The 26,352-nt window shown below is 36.2% G+C and overlaps 4 protein-coding genes across 6 annotated transcripts; all 4 read left to right on the top strand.

The window, feature by feature from the left end:
• Nucleotides 1-967: 967 nt before the first annotated feature.
• On the top strand, nucleotides 968-3,048 carry LOC132191598 (putative disease resistance protein RGA4). The gene is made up of 2 exons (XM_059606689.1): nucleotides 968-2,828; nucleotides 2,951-3,048. Exons 1-2 carry the CDS (start codon nucleotides 968-970, stop codon nucleotides 3,046-3,048), a joined length of 1,959 nt encoding a protein of 652 aa, XP_059462672.1.
• Nucleotides 3,049-4,961: 1,913 nt separating this feature from the next.
• LOC132192167 (protein PLASTID TRANSCRIPTIONALLY ACTIVE 7-like) lies at nucleotides 4,962-7,387 on the top strand. 2 transcript variants are annotated; one of them, XM_059607419.1, is made up of 4 exons: nucleotides 4,962-5,127; nucleotides 5,381-5,437; nucleotides 5,539-5,616; nucleotides 6,919-7,387. In XM_059607419.1, the coding sequence occupies exons 1-4, from the start codon at nucleotides 5,083-5,085 to the stop codon at nucleotides 7,252-7,254; spliced, it is 516 nt and encodes a 171-aa protein (XP_059463402.1). In that variant the 5' UTR covers nucleotides 4,962-5,082; the 3' UTR covers nucleotides 7,255-7,387. The 2 variants fall into 2 exon arrangements, with proteins under 2 accessions (XP_059463402.1, XP_059463403.1); XM_059607420.1 differs by having other exon boundaries at nucleotides 4,970-5,127; nucleotides 5,557-5,616.
• Nucleotides 7,388-8,605: 1,218 nt separating this feature from the next.
• On the top strand, nucleotides 8,606-10,677 carry LOC132191597 (disease resistance protein RGA2-like). Its single transcript, XM_059606688.1, has 2 exons — nucleotides 8,606-10,533; nucleotides 10,635-10,677. The coding sequence occupies exons 1-2, from the start codon at nucleotides 8,606-8,608 to the stop codon at nucleotides 10,675-10,677; spliced, it is 1,971 nt and encodes a 656-aa protein (XP_059462671.1).
• A 2,184-nt stretch (nucleotides 10,678-12,861) lies between these two features.
• On the top strand, nucleotides 12,862-24,016 carry LOC132191310 (putative WEB family protein At1g65010, chloroplastic). 2 transcript variants are annotated; one of them, XM_059606260.1, is made up of 9 exons: nucleotides 12,862-13,297; nucleotides 14,776-14,973; nucleotides 15,235-15,357; nucleotides 16,709-16,746; nucleotides 16,836-17,007; nucleotides 17,744-20,950; nucleotides 21,040-21,165; nucleotides 21,363-21,499; nucleotides 23,395-24,016. In XM_059606260.1, the coding sequence occupies exons 1-9, from the start codon at nucleotides 13,214-13,216 to the stop codon at nucleotides 23,630-23,632; spliced, it is 4,323 nt and encodes a 1,440-aa protein (XP_059462243.1). In that variant the 5' UTR covers nucleotides 12,862-13,213; the 3' UTR covers nucleotides 23,633-24,016. The 2 variants fall into 2 exon arrangements, with proteins under 2 accessions (XP_059462243.1, XP_059462242.1); XM_059606259.1 differs by having other exon boundaries at nucleotides 21,037-21,165.
• Nucleotides 24,017-26,352: the final 2,336 nt, after the last annotated feature.

Below are 26,352 nucleotides of genomic sequence, written 5' to 3'. Positions count from 1 at the left end.
TCTTTATTACAACTCAAGTATGATTCCCTCTCAAAAGATATCTCTTCATTATTTTTCCCCTCCCTATATTTCATTTCTTTGAGGCAAAAACACTATTTGATAGTTAAGAGCCTCCCAGGCTCCCCAGCTAAGTGCTGGCTGGAACCATTCCCATGGCTTTCTCCTTCTTTCGCTGGTGACCCGCAGCTCAGTCGGAATGTTCTTAAAAAACAGAACACAACCTTTTTGTTTTTTTTTTTTTTTAAAAAAAAAAAAAAATAGAAGAAGAAAGAAAGCAAAACATAACCCACTTTTTCGAAAACTTTCCAAACCTTCTTATAGGAATATTTTGAGAAAAGAAACACTTATTCTTTACATTAGAATGAAGACTAATTAACATACATATTCCTTACAAATTTATAAAAACAAGAATACAAAGAAGTGTAGCTATGCAGCTACCTTTATCTTATTTAGAGTTGGTTGCATAGCCGCTTCCTTATTTTTCAGGTGTCTTTGATTCCTTACTTGCCAAATAATTTTCATAAATAGACCCACAAAAAACACTTTCTCAAATGTGCATGGTTCATACTAAAAACACTTTCAACTTTCTATGATATCTAAAAAAATAAAAATTCAAATCAAAACATAAAAAACACCTTCCAAATAAAGCAAAAGAATATGATAATAAACAGAAAAAAATATGTACTAAAGAATAATTGAGACAAAAGGAGAATAAAGAAGCACCCACTTGCACTCCAAAGCTTTTGATTGCATCCTTTATGAAATAGAAAAAGGAATATATACTTGAATTAACCCAAGCTGCATATATACTTCGTGAAACACATGGAGCCAAAAGATCGACTACCTATAAAATGCTTGATAATTAGTTCTCCATCTTCACAACTCACAAACCCCCAAAACACTAATCCCAATTTAACAAAGAAACAAACAACCAATAGCTTCTGGCCTCTCCACCAAGTCACCAAACATGGCTGAATTTGCCTCTACCATCGCAGAAAATATCTTGGGGAAGCTAGGATACCTTGTTCATGAAGAGCTCCGGTTGGTATTGGACATCAAAAGCAAGCTGACAGACCTTCAGGGCACCATGACAACCATTAAAGCCGTGCTCTTGGATGCTGAAGAGAAGCAATCTAGCAATCATGCGCTGAGCATTTGGCTAAGGCTGCTCAAAGACATATTTTATGATGCCGAGGATGTGCTGGATGGAGTTGAGTGCGAAGTTTTAAGGAAGCAAGTGGTCAGAACACATGGGTGCTCTAGCAAGGAGGTATGTGATTACTTTTCATGTTGTAGCGACCTTGCATTTCGTTTTCAACTGGGTCACAAAATCAAGAACATTAGGGAGAGGTTAGACAACATTGTAGCTGATAAGGATAAATTTAATCTTGTTGAACGAGTTGAAGATAGACATGTCGTGTATGTGAGAAGGGACATGTCCCACTCATTTGTTCGTCCTTCAGAAGTCATTGGTAGGGAGAATGATAAAAAAAAGATAATACAGCTTTTGTTGCACCCAGATGCTAATAGAAATGTCAATGTAATTCCTATTGTTGGTATTGGAGGGATGGGGAAGACCACAATTGCTAAGTTGGCATACGATGATAAACTTGTAGCTAAGCATTTTGAATTGAGAATGTGGGTTTGCGTATCTGAGGATTTTGATGTTATTAGGTTAATAAGAGAAATTCTTGCGGAATCTGGTGTTAGAATTGATGAAAAGTTGAGTATAAATGAGTTGCAAACCAAGTTGAGAGAAAAGTTAAAGAATAAGAGATTTTTACTCGTCTTGGATGATGTTTGGAATGAAGATCTTAATAAATGGATTGAATTGAGAGATTTGCTACTTGATGGTTCCAAAGGAAGTAGAATTTTAGTGACAACACGTGGTAATAAGGTTGCCTCCATTATGGGCACTGTTTCCACATATGATTTAAAGGGTTTATCCGAAAAGGATTGTATGTCTTTGTTTGTGAAATATGCATTTAAAGAAGGGGAAGACAAAAAATATCCAAACCTCTTAGAAATTGGAAAAGAAATTGTGGAAAAATGTAAAGGAGTTCCATTGGCAATAAGGACTTTAGGCAGCTTACTTTTTTCAAAGGTTGATGAACGGGAATGGAAATTTGTGAGAGACAACGGGATATGGAAATTAGAGCAAAAGGAGGGTGATATTTTACCTGCATTAAAACTAAGTTATGATCAAATGTCATCTCACTTGAAGCAATGCTTTGTTTTTTGTTCTCTTTTCCCTAAGGATCATGAATTCGATAGTGAGCAATTGATTGCATTTTGGATGGCACATGGACTCCTTCATAATAGTCAAAATATAAGGTTGGAAGATGTTGGTGACATGTATATCAGAGAGTTGTGGTCCAAATCTTTCTTCCATGATGTTACTAATTTCTCCTGGTGCTATAGGTTTAAGATGCACGATCTCGTCCATGATCTTGCACTCAAGGTTGCACAAGAAGAGTGTTCAATAGTCGACACTCACACCCAAAACATTGCTGGAACAGTTCGCCATTTGTCATTTTCACATAATTGTCAACAAGTTCCACATTACTTTTACAAGTTAAGTCGTGGTGTGCGGACCACTTTGTTCCAAACCAAACAACAAGAGCCGGCCTTAGTTGAAGCATGCATCTCGAGATTCAAGTGCTTGCGGGCGCTTGACTTAAGTCATTCATCTTTTGAGGTGTTGTCAAGCTTTATCAGTACTTTGAAACATTTGAGATATCTAAACTTAGCTGGAAATGTCAACATCAAGAAACTTCCTCATTCCATTTGCAAGCTATACAATTGGCAGACTTTACTACTTCATGGATGTTCGAGTCTTGAGCGGTTGCCGAGAGATACAATGAAGATGATCAGCCTTAGGCATTTGACAGTAACAACAACTTACACATGCTTGTTTGAAAATGGTAAATGCTACTTGAATTCTCTTCAGTTTTTGCATATATCTCACTGTCCGAAACTAGAAGTTTTGTTTCGAGGGATGGACGGGTGCCTTACCAACCTGACTACCTTAAAGACCCTTGTAATTGATGATTGTAAAGAGCTAAGTTTGACGGGAGGAGAAGACAATCAGGATCTCAAGTTGAGCCTTCGATATTTGGAGATTGAAGAATTACCAAAGTTGGAGGTTTTGCCGCAATGGCTCCAAGGATCTGCTAGCACTTTGCAATTTCTAAAAATTTCATGTTGTAGGAACCTCATGGCCTTGCCGGAGTGGTTACCAAGTCTGAAATCACTTCACACGCTTGAGGTTTTTAACTGCCCCAAATTGTTCACTCTTCGGAAGCAGATGGATCATCTCACTGCTCGTATACCCACGTTTCGACTGGCCCAAACTGAAGAAGTAGCTGGTAATTAAGATTGTATTCTCTATCATTTCAATATCAATCGCATTAATACTATTTGTTTATTTAAGTTATTTGTTTTATTTTCCTTTTGTAATCATGTATTTTTTTCACTTGTTTTATTATCATCTTAAGTTTACATGTCTATTTATATTAATTTGCAGCTTCCATGGCATGACTTTTAGCAAGAGATGCAGCAACTATTAAGCCTCAATGCAGCTCAGTTCAAAGATACTTGTTCCTTGATTATGTTGTAAACATTTCGATCATTATAATTTGTATTAAGAGATGTAAATAAATAAACTGCTGTAATTTTAGTTCTTACTATATATGGCATTTAAAAATAAATTAAGATGGTAATGCTTATATTCTCGCGACTACATTCTTGTTTATAATATTTAATTTTTATCAAGTTTAGGGATTTTGTCGGATTGAAGTATTATTAATTTCTTTGAACAATTGTTGTGTCCAAACTATTACTTCACGTCTCTCAATAAGTTGAGGCCCGTTACTAGGAAAAACTTCATTTACCACCTTCATGTTTCACTACTTTTGTAATCATATTTTTAAACTTTGAAAAGTATTAATTTAGTATATCCATCTTTCAATTGTTTTTCAATTTTTTTTTTTTTTTAATTTTTTTAATTTCACCAATCCATTAGGATTTTTTATTAAATCCTATCAATATTCCAAAAATTCCCTACGGTGCGAAACAAAGAGAACGAGAGGGAGAGGGGGACCGCGAGAAAGAGAGAGAAAGAGAAAGAGGAGAGGAGAAGAGAAAGAGAGGTTGTTTTCCCCTTGCCTAGACTAGACTTGAGAGAGAGATTGAGAGAGAGGGCCGGTGTTAGAGAGAGAGAGAGACCCGAGAGTTGAGAGAGAGCTGAGATTGGGGGAAGAGAAGGGTGTACCGTGGTGGCTGGGTCTCCGGCGATGTGGCAGCAAACCCGCAACCTAGAATTGCCACGTTAGGTAATCACTAGAATTTCCTTAGTTTAATTTAAGGATTTCTTGTTGTGTTAGCTGAATTGCTAGGAGTTCTTGTGGCCAAATGGGGAGTATTTCTGTGATGATTTTTCACTAGAATCGAAGAGTATTTTGGGGTGTTTTCTTTAGGAAAACCGAGTGTGTATTTTGTAAGGACTATTGCTTTGTTGACAAAGTTCTATCGCTTTGATTTTGGGTGATTGCGGTTGATAAAGCTAGGAATCGATTTGGGTCTTATGTTAGATGATTTTTAGTCGTGGATTTTAAATGTCATTTTGTTAGAACCAAACGCGTTTTAGGAACACTTGGTAACAAAACTTATGACTAAAAATTACTCAATAGTTCATTTAATATATATTTATATAAATATTTGAAAGCTAGTGTTAAAGGGTAAAATGTTGATATTCACTATGTGGATACACCAAATATTTTTTTTTTAAAGAATAATTTTATATTTCATACTTTATTTTTATAACTATTCTACGATATTAATGTAACAGTTTTAATTAATTATTAAATTTTTTATTTTAATAATAATTGATTAAAGAATTGATTGGGAGTACCACGATCGGGTCAGGTTTGCCACGTTAACTTACAGGTAAAGCACTCGAGCCCAACAAGCGATGGTATTCTCGTAGTTTACCCAAGGATTTGGTGGCATTCTCGCCGAGTAAAAGCAAAGAAAGGCTCAAGGCAAAAGTAAAAGGGGAACACGGTAACGCGGATAGCACAGATGGCGATTTCCACACTGCCCTTCTGTCTCTCTTCGGCTTCACCTGTGATTTTCTCTCTCTCTCTCGCTTTCCTGGAAAACTTTTCTGTTTGTTTCTCGAGAAAACTTATCGAACATAAACTTTTAGTATTGAATTAATGAAGTAAGTAACAATATAAAACTCGAAATCTTATTTTACTTTCTATGAATCTCTCCATTTTTTTTATTTTATTTTTTTCTTGGGAACCAAACAGGAAATTGATAACTTATTTTGTTGCACCATATTCATACCGTAAATGTTTTTTTTTTTGAAATGCAGAGGATTGAGATAAGAGCTAGGAATCAATGGGGGCCGAGCTGCTCTGTTCGCGCACAGGTTAATATTGCATTTCGAAGCTCTGTGCGAATTATTTGTTTTGGGAATTAGGGTAAAATTAGTTTTTATTTATTTATTTATATATAATTATTTTAATGTAGTGTACAAATCGTTGGCAGGTAATATCTCAAATACAAAAGGACGGCCGTGGCAGGCGAGTGTGGCGGCGAAGGAAATTGGTACCAAGAAAAGCCCCTTATTTTTTGCTATATAATCTACGAATTTATTTGTTTAATTAATTTTTTCTTTTCCAATTTGTTGATAGCAATAGTACAAATAGAAGGAATGTTTTGAAAAAGAGGAGGCGATTAGAATTTCTTAAGGGGAAAGATGGTATGACTAATGAAGTAAATGGTATTCATGTTTTAATTTTATAATTATTATTATTTACTTTCTTTTTTGTCAATTTGGTGCATGAATAACTTTGACTGTGCTAGGAAATAGTATCTATTGGTAGTGACATTGAGTGTTAAAATCAATGGGTAGTGCTAATTGTTTGTAAAGGAGTAGAATTTGCAGTTTTTTATTTAATTTTTATAAGTAATTGAAATATCATTAAAAGTGCAAAGCACAATACATAGGAACTATACAAGAGAAACGCTTATCTAGAAGGTGAAGTTGAATTTTTTGCGGTTTAAAGACAGTCTGAATCGGCGAAAATAAGTAATGATTCGGAGGTGGAGTAAATCTATAGTGCAACAAAGAAGCAAGCATTAGATAAAAGATTTCGGCCATTCATAGAGTTTTCTCTTGCTCCTGCTTGGTATATGGTTAGACACATTTTATTGCCGAATGCAATTCATGCTGCTTATCTCTTATTCCTACTATTGTGAAGAATTTTGGGTGGCTTAGTATATGGCCTGTTCGTGTGTTCAGAAATGGGTGGGTAGGTATTTCAGCATACATGCTGGATAGAACAAAGCACATGGCGTGTTCATAACATTTTCAGATTCAAAATAAGTTATGGGAATGAAACTTTTATGTGGACTTTATGGCAAGTTCGAGTATGGATGCTGCTCTTATAGAGTTCAAACACCCCACCAGAAGGAAATGGGCATTTTTCTATGCAATTTGCTTTAAAATGGCACTCTAGGCTTGCGAAATCGTAGTGCCAAATACACTCTTAATTGGATTGACCTACTACTTTAGGTTTGGAACAAAGCATCTGATCTCTTATCTTTTTTCCCAAGATGGAATTGGCCAATGAAGTAGTATGCTTGTTTTGTCTCTCCCCTATAACCCAAATAAAGACCTCTTGTATATTCTGCCCAATCCCAATGTGTTAAGTATTTAAAGCCAAGGAAAGGTACTTGGCGAGCAGTTTTCCCACTGCTTCTTATGCATTGCTGTTTATCTGTTCAAGAACAAAATTGCAATTGAATCACCATTGAGAGTCCTTTCCAAGAAAGTAATCATGGTGATTATGTTATGGGCAAACCTTCTCTGACACCATGCTCATGTGTACTGTTTCTTTGTTTCAGACGAAGAAGGATGACATGTTGCGCTACAAAATGGAGCGGATTCCCTTTCTTGAGGAGCAGGTGAGGAAGATAAAGGAAACAGGAAAGGTGTTGACAATGGACATTGAAAGATTGTTGCTATCAGAGGATAACCGCTTTGATTTTGTGAATGAGGTGGCTGCCGAGGCCAATGAATATGTTGAGAACAACCGGGACGAGTATGGAGGCAGGAAAAAAGCCATCCTTCATGTGCTCAGCAACCGTATTAATGATGTTGGGTTTTTCCGACCAGAGGCATACGAGGAATCTGACCCCTTTAAGCCTGGCCCCGATTACTTGAAAGAAGAATTTACATAAGCTGAAAGTTGTATAATTGTCAGTTTCTTCGAGACTTTATTCTATACTTTCCTAGACCTTTCTATTCTATTCAGCAGTTAGTTGTATGAGCTTGCACTGTGAGTGAATTATGAGAATTTATACTTTTATCGCACTACTATCTTACTTTGCTAACGTGATGAAAAATAAGAAAAATAAACACAATGTCAGACTCTAAACCCCAATCATGTCAGCAAGTTGTAAAAGAATTGTAGACTAATTATAGCATTTTTTCTAAAAGTATTTACAATTTTTTTTGTTCCTCTTTGCTTTTGTAAAGGAATGAACAATAATAGAAGTTAATTTCATTCTTTACCGCTTTAAAGGTGTATTGCTTTGTTATTATCAAAGAAGTGTAAAAGGAATTATACCGCTCAATCCATCGAGTCCTGACATGTCGTGGCCTTTTGTGCCGTAGGCGGGCCTCTCTGCGCTCAGTTTAATAGCTCTAGTGGCCTTTTTCAGATACGAACTTCTCTATCTCTCTCTCTCTCTCTCTCTCTCTCTCGCATTGTTCTCTATGAAACGCCAAACCAAGGAAAATAAAATAACACCCTTCGCAACAATGACCAGCTAGCTAACTCTCTCTCTCTCTCTTTGGTTGGTAGTGAATGATGGTGGTGGTTGTGGTGGTGTTGAATTTTACATGTTTGAATCGGTACGAGAGTGAGTGAATGAGAAGAAAATGTTCAGGCTACACCACAAGAACAGGCATGCCAAATCAGGGGACACAGTGGATTGCAAGCTCTCCCGCTTTAAGGCCCTCCAGGTAAACTTCTATTCCGTTCCAAGATTCAATGGGTACAAACTTATTTTTTGTTTTTGCTTTCGAATGGATTGTACGTTGGTGCATTGTTCGAATCAGATTATGTTTGCTCAAAATGCAAATGATCTTTACAAATGAATGTTCTGGGCTTATGAAATAATAGAACAATGGCATATAATTATACTATTTATTATAATTAGATAAATAATAAAAAATTCTTTAACTCTGGCGCAAAAGAATGAGTGAGACAAAAGGAGGATAAAGAATAAGAATATGATAATAAATAGAAAGGAAAAAAAAAAAAACAAGTAGAAAAGAATGAGTGAGACAAAAGGAGAATAAAGAAGCACCCATTTACAACACTCCAAAGCTTTTGATTGCATTTTTATGAAGTAGAAAAAGGAATATATACTTGAATTAACCAAGCTGCATACTTGGTGAAAACACATGGAATCAAGACTATCTATAAAACTAGTTCGATCGATCACCATCTTCACAACTCACAAGCCCCCAAACTCTCATTCCAATTCCAATAACTTCCTCTCCAATCTCCATCAACTCAACAACATGACTGAACTTGCCTCTGGCATTGCACAAAAGATCTTGGAGAAGCTAGGATCCCTTGTTCACGAAGAGCTCCGCTTGGTTCTGGACATCAAAAGCGAGCTGACAGAACTTGAGGCCACTGTGACAACCATTAAAGCCGTGCTCTTGGATGCTGAAGAGAAGCAAGCTAACAATTGGGCGCTGAGCATCTGGCTAAGACAGCTCAAAGATATATTTTATGATGCCGAGGATGTGTTGGATGAAGTTGAGTGCCAAGTTTTAAGGAAGCAAGTGGTCACAACATATGGGAGCACTAGTAGAAAGGTATGTGATTTCTTTTCATGTTTTCCTGCCCTTGCATTTCGTTCTCAACTGGGTCACAAAATCAAGAACATTAGGGAGAGGTTGGGTAAGATTACAGCTGAAAAGGATAAATTTAATCTCGTTGAACGAGTTGAAGATAGGTATGTCATGCACCGGAGGAGGGGCATGACACACTCATATGTTCCTCCTTCAAATGTCATTGGTAGGGAAAATGATCAAAAAAATATAACAGATCTTTTGATGAAACATGATGCTAATAGAAATAATGTCAATGTAATTTCTATAGTTGGATTAGGAGGGATAGGGAAGACCACACTTGCTAAGTTGGCGTACAATGATAAACGTGTAGCTGAGCATTTTGAATTGAGAATGTGGGTATATGTGTCTGAGGATTTTGATGTTACTAAATTGATAAGAGAAATCATTGCAGAAGTAGGTGTTAGAACTGATGAAAAGTTGAGTACTCTAAATGAGTTGCAAACCAACTTGAGAGAAAAATTGAGGAATAAGAGATTTTTACTTGTCTTGGATGATGTTTGGAATGAAGATCGTAATAAATGGATGGAATTGAGAGATTTGTTACTTGGTTGTTCTGAAGGAAGTAAAATTTTGGTGACAACACGTAGTAATAAGGTTGCTTCCATTATGGGCACAGTTTCCACACACAATTTAAAAGGTTTATCCGAAAAGGATTCTTTGTCTTTGTTTAGAAAATTTGCATTTAAGGATGGGGAAGACAAAAAATATCCAAACCTCTTAGAAATTGGAAAAGAAATTGTGGAAAAATGCAAAGGAGTTCCATTGGCACTAAGGACTTTAGGCAGTCTACTTTTCTCAAAGCTTGGTGAACGAGAGTGGCAATTTGTGAGAGATAATGAGATATGGAAATTAGAACAACAGGAGGATGATATTTTACCTGCATTAAAACTAAGTTACGATCAAATGTCATCTCACTTGAAGCAATGCTTTGCTTTCTGTTCTCTTTTCCCAAAGGATCAAGAATTCGATAGTGGTGAGTTGATTTCATTTTGGATGGCACATGGACTCCTTAACAAAACACTCAATAGTCAAGAGTTGGAAGATGTTGGCGACGTGTATTTCAAGGAGTTGTGGTCGAGATCTTTCTTCGAAAATGTTGAGAATGAACTATGGTACTACAGGTATAGGTTTAAAATGCACGATCTTGTCCATGACCTTGCACTCAAGGTTGCTGAAGAAGAGTGTTCAATAGTCAACTTCTACACCCAAAATATTCCTAGAACAGCTCGTCATTTGTCATTTTTACAAAATGGTCGACAAGTTCCAAGTTACTTTTACAAGTTAAGTAGTGGTGTGCGGACCGCTCTGTTCCCAATCGAGCAACAAGTGTCGACCTTAGTTGAAGAATGCATCTTGAAATTCAAGTGCTTGCGGGTGCTTGACTTAAGCTTATCATCGTTTGAGGTGTTGTCAAGCTCTATCGATACTTTGAAGCATTTGAGATATTTGAGCCTAGCTTGGAATGGCAGTATCAAGAAACTTCCTCATTCCATTTGCAATCTGTACAATTTGCAAACTTTGCTACTTCATGGGTGTGAGCGACTTGAGCGGTTGCCCAAAGATACAACAAAGATGATCCGTCTTAGGTATTTGACGGTAACAACAACTTACATACACTTGTTTGAGAATGATGTATGCTTCTTGAATTCTCTTCGGTTTTTGGCTATTTCGGGGTGTCCGAAACTAGAATCTTTGTTTCAAGGGATATCGATGGACGGGAGCCTTACTAGCCTTCGGACATTGGTTGTTACAAATTGTGAAAAGTTGACATCTTTGACACATGATATCAAATACCTAACTGCCTTAGAGACCCTGGCAATTGAGGGTTGTAAAGAGCTTAGTTTGACGGGAGCACAAGACAATTGGAACGCCAAGTTGAGCCTTAAAAAAATGAAGATTTGTAATTTACCAAAGCTGGAGGTTTTGCCGCCATGGCTCCAAAGATATGCTAACACTTTACAGTGCCTGCATATTTCAACTTGTGAGAATCTTACAGCCTTGCCAGAGTGGCTACCAAGTCTAGAATCACTTCACACACTTGAGATTTTTGGTTGCTCCAACTTGTCATCTCTTCCGGAAAGGATGGGTCTTCTCACTGAGCTAAGAGAATTGAACATTGGAGATTGCCCTGAATTGATAAGAAAATGCAAAGAGGAAGATCGGTCCAGGATTGCTCATATACAGACTATTCAACTCCTAGAAAAATAGCCCAGAAATGAAGTAGCTGGTAAGATCGCATTCTTTAACATTCCAATATCAATCTATCGTTAATATTGTTTGTTTATTTTTCTATTGTAATCCAGTATTTTTCACTTGTTTTATTCTCATCTTAAGTTTACATGTCTATATATATTTGCAGCTTCCATGGCAGACTTGAGCAAGAGATGCAGCAACTATTAATTAAGCCTCAATGCAGCTCAGTTCAAAGACATTTGTTCCTTGATTATGTTGTTATGATTTCTATATATCATTATAATTTGTATTAAGAGATGTAAATAAATAAATTTCTGTAATTGTAGTTCTTGCTTATATGGCATGTAAATAAATAAAGATGGCATGGTGATGCATGCTTATACTCTCGTGACTGCATTCTTGTTTATAATGTACGTTTATTTGTACACGATTTGTTTATCAAGTTTAGGGATTAATTTTGTCCAAGTATTATTGAGATTTTAAATTAAGGTATACATGCATTGTGATTTGTATGGGATTAAAGTCTATAATGGGTAGTTGGAAAAAAAGAAGAAGTCTATAATGAGTGGGATGTCGGATAACCCAATAACGTCTTAGAGCACTATTTGCAGCCTTACCAAAACTAAAAAAGCCTTAAAACCTTCATTTTTAGCCTCACCAATTTGACCAACAAAAAAAAAAAAATTAGTGAGTGAGTCGCTCACCAAACGAATAAAAAAAAAAGGTTTCTCACACGCTCTCCTTTTTTCTTTTTCTTTTTTGGTTTCTCTCCCCTCCTTTAATAGTTAAAGAAATAATAAACAAATCTTTGAAAAAGAATATTTAAATAGAATAGTGAAAGGAAATTGTTAAAATAGTAAGGCTGTTGGGGATGCTCTAAAAAAATGAATAGTTAAAATAGAGAAAAATATACTTTTAGTTATTTTAGTGAGTAAAATTTGGTGAGACTGCTAATAATGCTTAATTAGCGTTAGTAAAATTTGAAAGTGGTTAGAACTTAGAAGGATTTCTTTTTTACCAACCCCTTTTTATTTTTATTTTATTTGTTTTAAAATATATGTTGAAATCGTAAAAATATATAGGTGACAATTTTTGTAGAGGTAGCAACATGTCCAATAAAATATAATTAGGATGCTATGACATTAAAAATTAGTTTGGATATATAAGAACTTTGTAAAAGAAAAAAAAAAAAAAACTCAATTTCTGATTTTTATTGTCACATCATTGTAGTTATATGACATTCGTGTATATCAGTTTAATAAATAACATTTTTCAATTCAAAATATATTTTGATAAACACATTGGACTTGAGTAATGTTACTTTTCACAATTATTTATCACACTTATTTCACTTTGAATGACATGTCATTTGATCACATTCACTTTTCACCGACTATCATTACGAGTTGAATAATTACTTAAAGAAAAATATAACATTTTACTTCCATTGGGTCCATGTCATGGTATCGAAGTGAAGTTGGTATAATAAAATAAGTGTAAGGCGTAACATTTCTCTTAGATTTATTCCTAAAATTAAAGTAATATATATTTTTTTTTTAAAAAAAAATTAAAGTAATATAAGTTGACAGATGAAGAGAAGAAGAACAGGAAAAAGATGGTGGAATATATCGAAACGTCGATGGCGTCGAGGAAGTGTATATATATATATAAGAAAGATCTAGTTTGCCTCGTAATCTTCAGTGGAAAGGTGTATTGCTTTGTTATTATCAAAGAAGTGTAAAAGGAATTATACCACTCAATCCATTGAGTCATGACATGTCGTGGTCTTATGTGCCGTAGGCGGGCCTCTCTGCGCTCAGTTTAACAGCTCTAGTGGCCGTTTTCAGATACGAACTTCGTTCTCTCTCTCTCTCTCTCGCACTGTTCTCTATGAAACGCCAAACCAAGGAAAATAAAATAACACCCTTCGCAACAATGACCAGCTAGCTAACGCTCTCTCTCTTTCTCTCTCTCTCTCTCTCTCTTTGGTTGGTAGTGAATGATAATGGTGGTTGTGGTGGTGTTGAATTTTACATGTTTGAATCGGTGAGAGAGTGAGTGAATGAGAAGAAAATGTTCAGGCTACACCACAAGAACAGGCATGCCAAATCAGGGGACAGAGTGGATTTCAAGCTCTCCCGCTTTAAGGCCCTCCAGGTAAACTTCTATTCCGTTCCATGATTCATTGGGTACAAACTTATTTTTTGTTTTTGCTTTCGAATGGATTGTACGTTGGTGCATTGTTCGAATCAGATATGTTGTATGTATGTTTGCTCAAAATGCAAATGATCTTTACAAATGTATGTTCTGGGCTTATGAAATAATAGAACAATGGCGTATAATTGATACCATTTATTATAATTAGATAAAGAATAAGAAATTCTTTGATGGTAACAGTTGTTACGGTTGGTAACAGTTATTATGGGAGATTTGAATTAAAGGGTATTTGTCAGTTCTTGAGATGAACAGTGAGATGCTTAGGGATGCAAGGAAACTTTTATGAAGGTTGGGTGTAGGCTCTAGCAAATTGCGGATGCAATTATCAGTCTTTAACTTTTGTCGTTGATTATTGTATTCAAACTCTGAAAAAGGATCTAGGAAGTGGGTTTTTATTGCCATTGTGTAGATTTAGGTCCAAGTCATAAATAGTGATTGCTACCCACATGTTGTGCTTGTTCTTTGTTCTGATTGGAAGCTTCAGTGTGAGTCTTCATTCCCTCACCTACTAGGGGCTGAAATTGTCATTCAATATTTATTCATATATTCAATTTTTGTAATCGAGTCTTGAGTATAGAATTGTTAGGCGATTATGAATATTTAGGTTTATTTTCTTTGAGTCTAAGTTAGTTTTTATATGGGTTTATTAGGTTTTGTGGATAAAACTTGGCTTGGAGCTTTCTTAGGAAAGACATGATGTTGCGTGACTTTTGAAATTGGGGGACTTTGATTTCAGCGTAGCGATAGCAATACATCTTCTTTCTTCAAAAGATAAAAATGCTAACTGACCACATTTCTTTCTATATTTTTAAATATATATATATTTTTTGGTGGTAGATAAACAAAGTCTTTTTCAAGGGTCATGATTTAAATAACCTTTGAATTTACACAGGGTTATAATTCCAATGTTCTTTGCAGTTTGAAACATCAATCACGTAACTGGAAGATCATTACTATTGAAAAGATCATGCAACTAGTACGAGTTAATTTTGGAGAAACTGAGCACCATCAAGGATAAAATTGCCATTCATTTGTCAGACAGGAGGAAATTATTTTTACTATGAATGAGTATCATGGATCACATAATTTTTTATTTATTTTTATTATTAAAAGGGTAAGGGAGATCAATGAGAGGCTGAAACTCTCTGGATGGCTTTTACCATAACAGCATCTTCTCTAAGAGGGGTCTTACCGCAATACATGCATCACATCAGATTTGATATGCACTCCAAACCTTTTGAATATTGCAGTTGTGGTTGTTGTTTTCCTTTTTTTATTTTTTCCATTCAATTTATCTTAACTACTGCCTTTTCAAATTAGTCTGGTAAATGTTTCGTTCAGTTGAGCCATAAACAAGCTTTTGAAGGGTCTTTAGTCAATAGTCCCATATTTGCTTACTACTAATTTTGTGGTAAAAGGTACCGAAAGGCTGGGACAAGCTGCTTGTATCTATTGTCTCTGTGGAAACTGGGAAAACAATTGCAAAGTCAGGCAAAGCACTGGTGCAAAATGGAAGTTGTCAATGGACAGATACTCTGTCAGAATCTATATGGGTTTCACAGGATGACTCTTCAAAGGAGCTACAAGATTGTTTCTTCAAGCTTGTGGTCTCCGCGGTATTGTTGTTGCCACCTCACACTGTTTCTGTGTCTGTTAACCGTTTTCTTCTTTCCTTTTTTTTTCCCTGAATGAGGATGTAATATACATGACATCTTCTCTTTGCTGATTTTCTAGTCTCTGAATAAAATTTGAATATGCTTCTTATATTTCTTTTTTTTAATCGTTTTTTATATATTTTTTCTGCTAAGAATGTGCTTCTTGCATGCCTGAACTCCATTGGCTTACACATTCTACTAGTAATGACTTTCTTACTGTAGGGTTCAGCTAGATCTGGCATCCTTGGAGAGGCCACAGTCAATATGACAGGCTATATGAGTTCAAATGCTCCTGTTCCAGTTTCGCTGCTATTGAAAAAGTGCAATTATGGGACAATTTTTCAAGTGAGTTTTATAATTTTATGCTATTTATTTCTTGGTGTTTGTTTTGACTTTGCCACACTCATTGAAATTATTAGGGCCTTTTTATTATCCTATGTGATCTTTTGCCCACTTTGGGGAGAGATATTTTATGTCTTTATAATGATAGCATCATCTTGTTTTAATGCAATTGACATAAAGCTTCTTCAAAATTTCAGATTTAGTCAACTTTGTCATACCTCTATATGAAGCTATATGAAGGTCGTAACTCTTCACCTATATCCCTTTGAAATATGGTTTTCCATCATTCGTGTAGTGGGATGGCCAAGGATGCTTCATGATACTGTATTTCTGTTTATTTTGTAAGAGAAATATATGTGCAGCTATCTGTTTGACATGTTTAGCGATCTTTATGGGATGGTATGGATAATACTTTGTTCATTTAAGATCTGCCTCTCCCTCAAACCAAAGATTTTTGCTTCCTCGGTTATGTTTGCTATGTTTATATGTTATGAATCAATCACCTCATACTTTCTGATCAATCACCAAATAGAAAGCTTTATTATGTTTTTATTGATGGTTGACAGCCAGAAGAGAAGATTGAAATAAGTTTTTCAGTTTATGGCTGGCTAAACTAATGAGAAAACAAAGAATGCTATTTCCTAGGATTGCTTGGGTTTGTCAATGGTATGACACCACTGCATTGGTGTGTGATAGATGAGTAATATCTAATAAATGTAAAACTTCTGCAAGTTGGATGACCTGATATGCTTTCTGAGAGGATCAGCCCTGTTTCTTCTAGATTTGTTTGGGCTTATTTGTCAGTATGATACATTTATGGCTTGCTGTGTGCAAGAGGGGTACTATCAAAGGGAAAACTCTGTTAAGATGGCTACAGGCCTGATATGCTTTATGGTGTGGAATGCAAGGTAGTCGAGAAACAGCATCTCCCATAATATGATCATTGTTAAAATGAAGATGTTTTAATAGTTGAGAGGTCTAACTTGAAAAATATATAGAGATAGCTTCAATCAAGTGAAAAAATGGGAATGCACTAAGATGATTTATTATTTCTAGTGAGGACCAGATGATTGGCTGGTTGAAGGAACATCAGTTTTACATTTATGTTAAGTCAGTTTAAAATTTAAAAGGGTACAAATTAATTATTACATATGCACGCACAGCAGGGAGGGACGTAAAGTTCTTGTACTTGGTTGAGAGCTCATGTTTCCTTCCCTTATATCTCTTCCCTTCCATTCAGAATTTGCAGTGGCTTTCCTTCCATTTTAGTAGAAAAGCTTGGGCTTATCTAGTTTGCTATTGCACTATAAAAAATGTGGCTTCAAACAGTTTTCTTTACATATCTGTTTTGCAGGTAAAAATTCACTGCCTCACACCAAGAACAAATCTCAGGTTTGAATTCTATGGTGGATGTTCTTCAACATTGCATTAAACCTTTAACCTTCTGTTCGGTTATGGAGATTTACTACTCATTTTTTCAGGGGTGAAGGATCAAAAGAGAGTAATTTCCATATGGAAGAAGACCAGGAAGCAAACTATCATGATCTGGACTCTAAGTCAGATGGGTCTGGAAGTACATTTGCAAGGAGTGCTGGATCTTCCTCTAGCAAAGATTTGGGCTCTACCTCACACCCAGGAGAACCTGGGAGCAGGGTATGATTACATTTCCACTCAAAAGTGGCTATATTTCTATGTTGTTAAACATTAAACATATCAGCATTTCAACCTTTGCTCATCAATAAATTATAGTTCTTATACTAACTTGTTTCCTCTGATGTTTTGCTTTTAACACAAATTATGATGAAGCATGCATTGCATGCAGTGTGGGTTTTTTTTTTTTTTTTTCTAAATTGATTAAAGCACTTTTTTGGTTATGATATATTTAATCATGTCACCATGACATCTTCAGTTATTGTGCATTATTAGACATGAGAGAGATAATCTGAGACTGCGGTGATTTTCATGAATTCCTGTAACTCTAGCGCAATTTGGGCCTAAAAGATAACCCAAAAGCCTTTTCCTTTCACTAGTTAAGTTGGATCCAAATCCATTCTCTCTTAGGCTTAAAACACTAGTCTCTAGCCTTCAACACCTTACCTTCCATTAAGTCCCTCCTTTATACCTTCTGTGTCTTAAAAATATCTATGCAGATTGTTATTTTGAAAACTAACTTGGAAGTCAGCTTAAAATTCTGCTCTGTTTGATTAAATTCAGTTTTGCATAAAGTTGCATTTTATTTTACCACTAGCAATCAAGAGTTTCTTGTACATTAGAAGAGTATTTTATTTGATTTGTATACTACACATCCTGTGGATATTTATGTGCATTTACTACTCTTAACCAGCCCTTGTTACCGTAAAACTAACATTATCTCCTCGCTTCACTGTAGGAAACAAGTTTCTCTGCATCGGGTTCATATCACAGCAATGACTCAAGGGAGGGTTCCATAACGAGGGAAATGTGCTCCCCATTAATTAGTGATGGGCATGGTCTGATTGGAAGACAAGAATCGGTCAGCTCCCAAAATAGTGTACATACTGGCTCTAATCCTGTTGGTGATCCTTTTAAATCAAGTCATTCATCATTTACTTCACAGCTAATGGGTTCACAAAATCATTCCCAGGATAGTTTGAAAGAATTTGTAACATCATCTTTGAAACCAGCTGGCTCTCCTAAAAACCTTAAGGACGCTGCACAAGAAACAATTGATGAGCTTCGTGCAGAAGCTAAGATGTGGGAGAGGAATGCCCGCAAGCTCATGCTTGATTTGGATATTCTGAGGAAGGAATTCTCCAATCAGTCCAAAAACCAAGAAAATCTAAACATTGAGCTTTCAGCAGCATATGCAGAACTTGATGGTTTGAAGAATGAAGTAGAACAATTGAAATTTTCACCAGAGAAGCCAATGGTGCAACAAATAGCAACCAAGGATTCATCCTTTCAAGATGAAGGTGTATCCTATATTCAAAAGGAACTACAAGATGAACTGAAGTTTCAGAAAGAGTCCAATGCCGATTTGGCTCTGCAGTTGCAGAGGAGTCAAGCATCAAACCTTGAGCTTGTTTCTATTCTTCAGGAGCTGGAAGAGACCATAGAAAAGCTGAAGATTGAGATAGAGAATCTTTCAGCACCGCACTCACAATTCGGTGATAATGAAAACTTTATCCAAGTAAATAAAGAGGAAAACAGAAATTTATTGCTCCAGCTACAGCAATTGCAGGAATCAGAAAGGAATTTGCAAGATAAGGTGCAACTGCTGGAACAAGCATTGGAGAATAAAAATCATCAAATAGGGAATGAAGGGAGTCTGAGCAACCAAACCCTATTTGAAATTGAGGCAGAATACAAACGTAAGTTGTATGCCAAAGAAGAAGAAATCATCAGTTCAAATGCAAAGTTATCTGAGTCTCTCAAAGGAAGACATTTTCCAGAAATTGGGTCCATAAATGAAGGTGATTCGAATATGATAAGGGAAATCGAGGTATTGAAAGAAAAAGTGCAGGAGCTAGAAAGGGATTGCAATGAGCTGACAGATGAAAACCTAGAGCTTTTATTCAAGCTTAAGGAAGCAACAAAGAATTCCATGGTGGGAGGCACTCCTTTTGATCTTATACCCCATGAGCTTTTAGATAAATCTTTTACCAGCTTTGAGTCTGAAGTCAGCGAACATAAATCCCAAATACACCTTCTGGAAGACAAGTTAATGAGGAGAAATTTCAGGGAGGCTGAAGATAATGACGATATTTCAATTCAAGAACTTGAGCGTCTGAACATGGAAATGGAAGTTAAAGTCACAGAACTGGGTAAGGAATTGAGTCAAAAAAATTCTGAGACTGCAAAACTGGAGTCTATATTGCAGTCTAAAGAAGAGGAGATTGGAGTGCTTAGACAGTGCCGGAGCGAATTAGAGGCTAAGGTCTCTAATCTTCAAAAGGAAAAAATTCAGCTAGAGGAACAAATGGGAGTCATGCAGAGAGAAAGTGATATCACGTCTAAATGCTTAGATGATTTGCGAAATGATTTAATGGCACTCAGCGGCAGCTTGGATTCCCATGTTTCTGCCAATAAGATTCTTGAAAGAAAATCTTCAGAGCTAGAACATGGAAAATATGAACTGGAGCTCCGCATATCAGATCTTAAACAAGAAAATGTACAGTTGTCAGCGCACATATCTGGTTTGGAAGATCAACTAGAATATTTGACAGATGAGAGGGAGACCTATCAATTGGAACTAGAGAATTCCAAATCTCATGTTCAAAGCCTCCACGATGAGATCACTAGACTAAGAATTGAGATAGATTCTGAAAAGGTGTGTATGAAAGAAAAGTTACAGGACATGCAACACTGGTGGTCAGAAGCTCAAGAAGAATGTGAAGATCTTAGAAGAGCCAATCCAAAGTTAAAAGCTACAGCTGAGAGTCTCATCGAAGAATGCAGTAATCTTCAGAAATCAAATGGAGAGTTGAGGAAGCAAAAATTGGAGTGGAACGTGCATTGTTCCCTCTTGGAGGAAAAGTTGAGAAAATCAGAGAGAAATTTTGCTGACAGCTCCAAAAGAGTTGAAATCTTAGAAGAAAGTCTTTCTTCAATGCTGGAAGAAATTTCCTCAAAAGAGAAAAGCCTTACTTCAGAATTAGAAGCACTTCTTGATGAAAACAAAAGACACAAAGAAAAACTTATTGTGGAAGGAGGCTTATTAAATAGGATGTATTTGGAGAAAAAAATTGAAGTTGAGAACCTTCAACAAGAGGTAAACCACCTAACAAAGCAACTTTCTGCAAATCATGAAGAAAAAGAAAGAATAGCTTCTGATGCTGTGCTTGAAATATCTGGTTTACGGGCAGATAAGGCTAATCTGGAATCTGCTCTTCACGAATCTCAATTGGAGCTGAAATGGATTGAGAATGAACTCAATATCAGGCGAATAGAATCTGACTCAAAGCTGCAAAGCCTGATGGATGAGCTTGATGCTTCTAAACAAAACCAGGAAATGCTGATGGCGGAGAATGAGGAAGTGTTGAAGCTGTTGGAGAACTACAAATCAGATGAAGCAAAATTTAAAACCACTGTGAATGGTCTTGAACTAAAGCTTAAAGTTTCTGAATATGAAAGGCAACAACTTGCAGAAAAATCTGATAATTTGAAGGTTCAGTTGCAGAATATGACACATCTTTGTGATGAAGTTTTGGCTCTTAAGAATGAGCTTAATGGAACCATGTATGAAAAAGAGAAACTGGAAGCTTCACTGCATTTAATATCTGGGGAATGTGAAGATCTGAAGGCAGGGAAGAATTTACTCGTTGAGAAGATCTCTGCATTGCAGAAAGCCATGTCTGAATTAGAGGACTGCAAAGTCACGTTAGAAAATGAGCTCAGCCAGATCAGGAAACTAAACAGCCAATATCAGCGGAAGATACAACTGCTTGAGGAGGAGAGAGATCAGTGCATAACAAGAGCTCAAGCCCTTGAAGAAGAATTAAAGTTGATGAAGGAAGGAAAGCAGAATCAAAGGGAGTCCAGCACTATGAAGATTTCTAGTTTTTCTAAAACCAATACCAAAGTTACTCCTGTCCATGAAGATATGAAGCTCTCAAAGGTTAGTGTCAGTTACTTCTCTAATTGCACGGTAATATTCAATATCTAAACTTACTAGTTAACTCTTTCCCTTGTGTACTGATTTAGAAGAATGACATGGCGAAGAACTCTAGTCAGCATCGTGATGTTAAAAGGAGACAAGCCTCGAAGAATGGTAAAGTACAAGAACTTTTAAAAGAGCAACATAGGATTCATAACAACCAACATCAAAGAGAGGTAAGACATCTGATGTTCGTTTTATTCAATTCTGTTTCTATAGCTACTGTTTCCAAAAGATATTTCTTATCTCTTTGGTCATGCATATCGTCAATATCTGCATTATAATATCTAAGTGCATAAGAATCCTTTTAGCATGAACTATTTCAGCCAACTCTTTCAAGCTTTCATTTGTCTTTTTCTTAATTCTTGAAAAGGATGATAGTGGCCATGAGATTCTTGAGGGAAGTCCTCATGCTGTTGGAGATGATCCTGCTTCAAAGGTTCAGTTGCTTGAGAATGAACTGGCTAAGGCTATGGAAGCAAATAACATGTATAAAGCTCAGGTTGACAGGTAAGTGGAGCACATTACGCATTCAAAACACTTATGTGCAATTTTTTATGCTTGGTATCCTCCGTATATGCTTGTACTGGTTTATAATGCAAAACCTTCATTTAAAAGTGGCCAACAAGATAAATAAATTTCTTCCATTTTAAGTCCCTTGTATGCCATTAGGTTCTTATTGTTAATTATAACCAATTTAGCAGCATGAAAATATGGTTTTCAGAAGAGGAGAGGCCTAAATTTGATTGTATCTTTTTGTTCTATAAAGCAATGACAAAACTAGGAAAGTTCATTGTTATCAACTTCAGCCTTTCACATTTTCAAGCTTCAAGTTGATCACAGCTCTTAAGATTGACTCTCTTGAAGGGTTTCTAGATTTCATGGAAGGGAATAAGGCAGAATTTAGAACACTTTCACTCACTTGCTTTCATAGAAAAAAAAAAGGGTTAAGTCCCTCAACGAGCGCAACCGAGGGGGCTTGACTTGTGTTACCGACGAACGCTTCAAAAAGCGATCTTTTCGAGTTTGCTGCTGTTTCCTAGATTGAAATAGCCTTTTGTTGGCCTACTAAACGAAATGCCATATGAGGGTTCTTGTTTTGGTGTGTTTTTCTCTGTTTTAACTATGTGCTGCTGGTCTGTTCTTTGTGTTGGGTTGTGTCTAGCTAACGCTTGTTGGATATTTTGGTTTGACACTGCTTCACACCCAAAAAGAAGCAAGCTACATCTTGATTGAACTTGGAGATGGAAGTCTTCTTTCTTTTCTTGGCAGTGAAATAAGACTAAGCTCATGAGCTTATTTTTTTAGTGCAATCTAATTCAAAAATTTTCTCCCAATTGAGCACATAAAGTACATTTATTCCTGCTGAGCTGGAAAAAGCCTTTGCACACTGTTTTGGTCTTGCAGCTATTACTATTAATAATATTTAATAATAAATATTATTTTTAGCTATTAGCTTGACCTTTCCTCCTATCTCCCAACAAGCAATGGCTTTCGCGCGTTGGCAGCTCAATTCCTTGCTTGTACTTTTTTCTTGACCAAGGGTTTCATTGTTGCGAGGAGGGTTGAATTTGTGGAGTGCCTATTTATGTTAAGGGGGTCTCCAATTTGTTACTATTCAAGACACCATCTTACCACCTTCTGTGGAAATACTCGCATTAGATGTAAGATAAGGAAAATTCTCACAATAGCAAGTTGTCTTTACATTGCGCCACAAGCCAATTAATCACATAAATAAGCTCAAAACTTTTATTTTTCAAGTTTTCCTTCACAGTGAATTAATATTTCTTTAGTTGTAGTTTGCAATCAAAGCCACCAAAGTCAATCAATCACACACACACACACATGTATACATATACACACGCATACATATGTGTGTTCATCTATACATAAAAACATGCATACATATATATAAAGGTTTAAAATTAAACCAACGATTTCCCTTCAAAAAGAAAGTCAGACAATACAATGTTGATTTTCTAAATGTGACTATTATCTTAGTTGAGCGATTGAGTGAACAAGGTATGATAGAACCATCAATATGCTGGAGCTAATTCGGTTATATTGGACGATTGGTAATTATTTTTGAAATCATTAAACCATAACCATAGTACATCCCATTTCTTTTCTGGGGAGGGGAGGGGAGGGGAGGGGAGGCAGATGTCTACATTTACATACTTCACACAACTAAGTATTGCATAGTAAAAAAATGAAACAAACTTTAACTGGAAGCATCATAGTCTAGGAGTCTGAGGTTGAAATCTGACTGTTCAGCAAGAAATAAAAATAGAAGAACTGTAAGTTTTTCAATTTTGATAAAATAGCATATGCCTTGTAGCATTAGCATGCAAATTTTTCACTTTATTTTAGTACTTGTGTTCTTCAGTCTAACCGGACTCCTGCAGGTTGTTGTCTGAGGGCCAAAACGGCCATGCACATGCTGCTAGAAAATCAACAGCTGAAGATGAAATAGGGGCAAAAGAAAGTAGTGGACGCACAAATTCATCACTAGAGGCAGAGTTAATAGACATCCGCGAGCGCTATCTGCACATGAGCCTCCAATACGCCGAGGTAGAAGCTCGGCGTGAGGAACTTGTGATGAAGCTCAAGGCAGCCAAGGGTATGAAAAGGTGGTTCTCATGAATTCGTGACTTTAAATTGCAACTTTTTTTTTTTTTAATCTCTTTTAACATACCAATTTTAGGCTGCTTTTTCCACGAATCTTTTGAGTATACCACAATTCTCAATCTTTAGCAATATTCCAGAGTGTGAATTATTGTATAGGAGGATAATACACCCTTAGTCAAGGCTTGTAAATGATGAACAATTGCGGGGTGACTTACATGATGTTATGGTCTGCTGGAGGCCAGAGTCAAATATGGAATTGAAGCAACACAAGAAACACTTTTTCTTTCCTTCTCTAGTGGCACAGTGGTAATGTTTGTAAATGTGTTTTGATGGGTGTTTCTTGTTTTTGGTTTTAAAAAATGTTCGGATGTGATATAAAGGCGAACTCAGTTTTGAGCATTTTGTGTTTTAGATTATTTATTAATGTTTTTGTTTTGAGAACATAAAACAAAAGACGAAAGAAGAAAATTCTAACAAACGAAGCTAGAGAATCCTAGAGTTAAGTGAACATAAAGGTCTACCTTCTTGGCCTACTCTTAAACAAAGGTTTTGTAAAGTAATGCGACAAAACCCAATATCAATTGAATACTCGTATTAAAGTATCCTGTAATTATTTCTGCCCCATTCTTTAGTTGAGATGCAAAGACTACAGAGGTATGAAAACTCTATCCATGATTCTTTTAATGCATAGTGCAATTGATCTCTCTAGTGGTCACAGTGTACTTGATGTTGGAAACGTACGTGGAATTAGCATATATTGTTAGTTTCGGTATCAAATAATATTCCTCCAAAGCTTCCTGGGCACCCATATACCACCAACTTCAGCATCTCCTTCTTTTAGATTCTCTTTTTGTTTTACTTTCCAATTTTCTCATCATATTTGCACTCAACAGAGCTTTAATCCCAGTTCAATTTGAGGCCTGCCACAAGAATTTTACGTCATTTTATACCTTAATTTATAATCCCAAAAAATAACAAATGAAAGAAAAAGTTCAACTGCATAAATATAGAAGAAGGGGCAAGTGATAAAAAGAAGAAGAAATTGGAACAGGGCATTAAACATTCAAAATCTATCATATCAGAAACTTATTCAAAAACTACCATTTAGTTTATAGGCTTTAATTTATTATTAAGGAACTTATTTTAGGTTTTACTTTTACTGAGAAGATTTAGAAATATTAGAGTTACTAAAGTAAAAATAGTAGCGCCACGTAGAATATTCTATTTATTAGCTTAATATTTAAGCTGGGGCGTTACATTACTCATAATCCACTACTTGAGGATCCAAAGTCATTACGCAATCAAAAGGATTATCAAACTTTTTTTTTTTTGTCTTCAAGAGAGCAAAAGAAGGAAGTTGCTGGTGTCACTGAGCTGAACATGAATCTCACTCAAACAATTAAAGCCTTAAAAAAAATGAAGAAAAATACTTTGCCTTCTACTATGTAGGAAGTGATATGTTTCCCTTGAATGACACCAGGGAGTACTTTGTATGCTTGACACAACTTGTTAAATGATCTCATGCTGATCAAAACTTGAATCTAACAGAACTAGTTACGTCAGCTACTAAAATATAGATCGACGCGTGGCAGTTAATATGGTATTTACCGTGCTTACAAATTGATCACATAACACTTATCAAGTCAGTAACTAAAATGTGGATTTCAACATGGCGGTTTTGTAGCAGTAATTTTTAATAAAATGTAGACTGACACGTGAATTTGTAGTAAATTTTTGCCACATGGCAGGCCATGTCATCATAGTACATTTCTATTAGGTTAAGAATAGCTCTCCCCATTGGTTAAGCAACTAAAAAGGTTCATTGCGACAAATTGAGAATATAAAATCCATGGGCTTGAAAAGAAAACCAAAATGGAGAGAGTGAAAGGAGAGATAGTCATCAGATATTGTGGAGGAAAGAAGGTGCCAATGGCATATCCCATGGAAGATGCTGAACTTTGTAGCCTCCATTTCACTCTTTTCCTACTTTCTTTAACAAAAAGCGATCACAGTACTCTACTTAAGTCATCTCAACCTTTTATTGCCCTCATGACCAAGCAAATCCTATATCAACCAATCCAATCTCCATGATCAAACCCTCTTACTACTGCACCATCCCATCATAATGCTTTGGGTCCTCCGCCACCCCTTCCAATGCCAGCCCAACTGGTGGTTGGAGGGGGTGGTCGGTGGTGGTGTGTTATCTTTTCCCCAAGCTCTCTCATCCTGCAGAGGCAGTGGGGAAAGGAAAAAAGAAAGAAAAAAAAATAAAGTTTGCTGATACTGAATCGCCTTCCTGAAGGGGCGGTTTCTCTTGAAGGGCAACTTCGATCCTTTGGCATTTCCTCACTACTTCCTCCTCGGACTCTCTCTCTCTACGTACGCTTCACCTGCATTTGGGCTCCAGGAGTCAGATTATATGTAATTTTTCTTGTTTTCTTTTGCTTTTTTTTTTTTTTTTGCTTTGAATAATTGCTGCTTGTCCTGGTACTAGCAAATCATATTGTATCTTAATTTGCCTCTCTGGGCAGCCTATATTAATGCAATTAATTAAGTCTATAATTGTTGTGTGTGAACTTTGAGCATATTCCATGCATATTTGTTATTGCAGTCTTTGTTGTCATGGATAAACTCTGGACACATTTGCTTGAGTGCTGTGATCCTATAGTAATTTGATGGAAAAATTGTCAGCAGAAGGGTAGTGCATGGTACTTGGTGTACCCCAACCCCACCCC

Source organism: Corylus avellana, chromosome ca9 (assembly GCF_901000735.1).
Source record: "Corylus avellana chromosome ca9, CavTom2PMs-1.0".
NCBI lineage: Eukaryota > Viridiplantae > Streptophyta > Magnoliopsida > Fagales > Betulaceae > Corylus > Corylus avellana.
The sequence above is the reverse complement of the archived record's forward strand: the minus strand, read 5'-3'. Positions and strand labels throughout refer to the sequence as shown.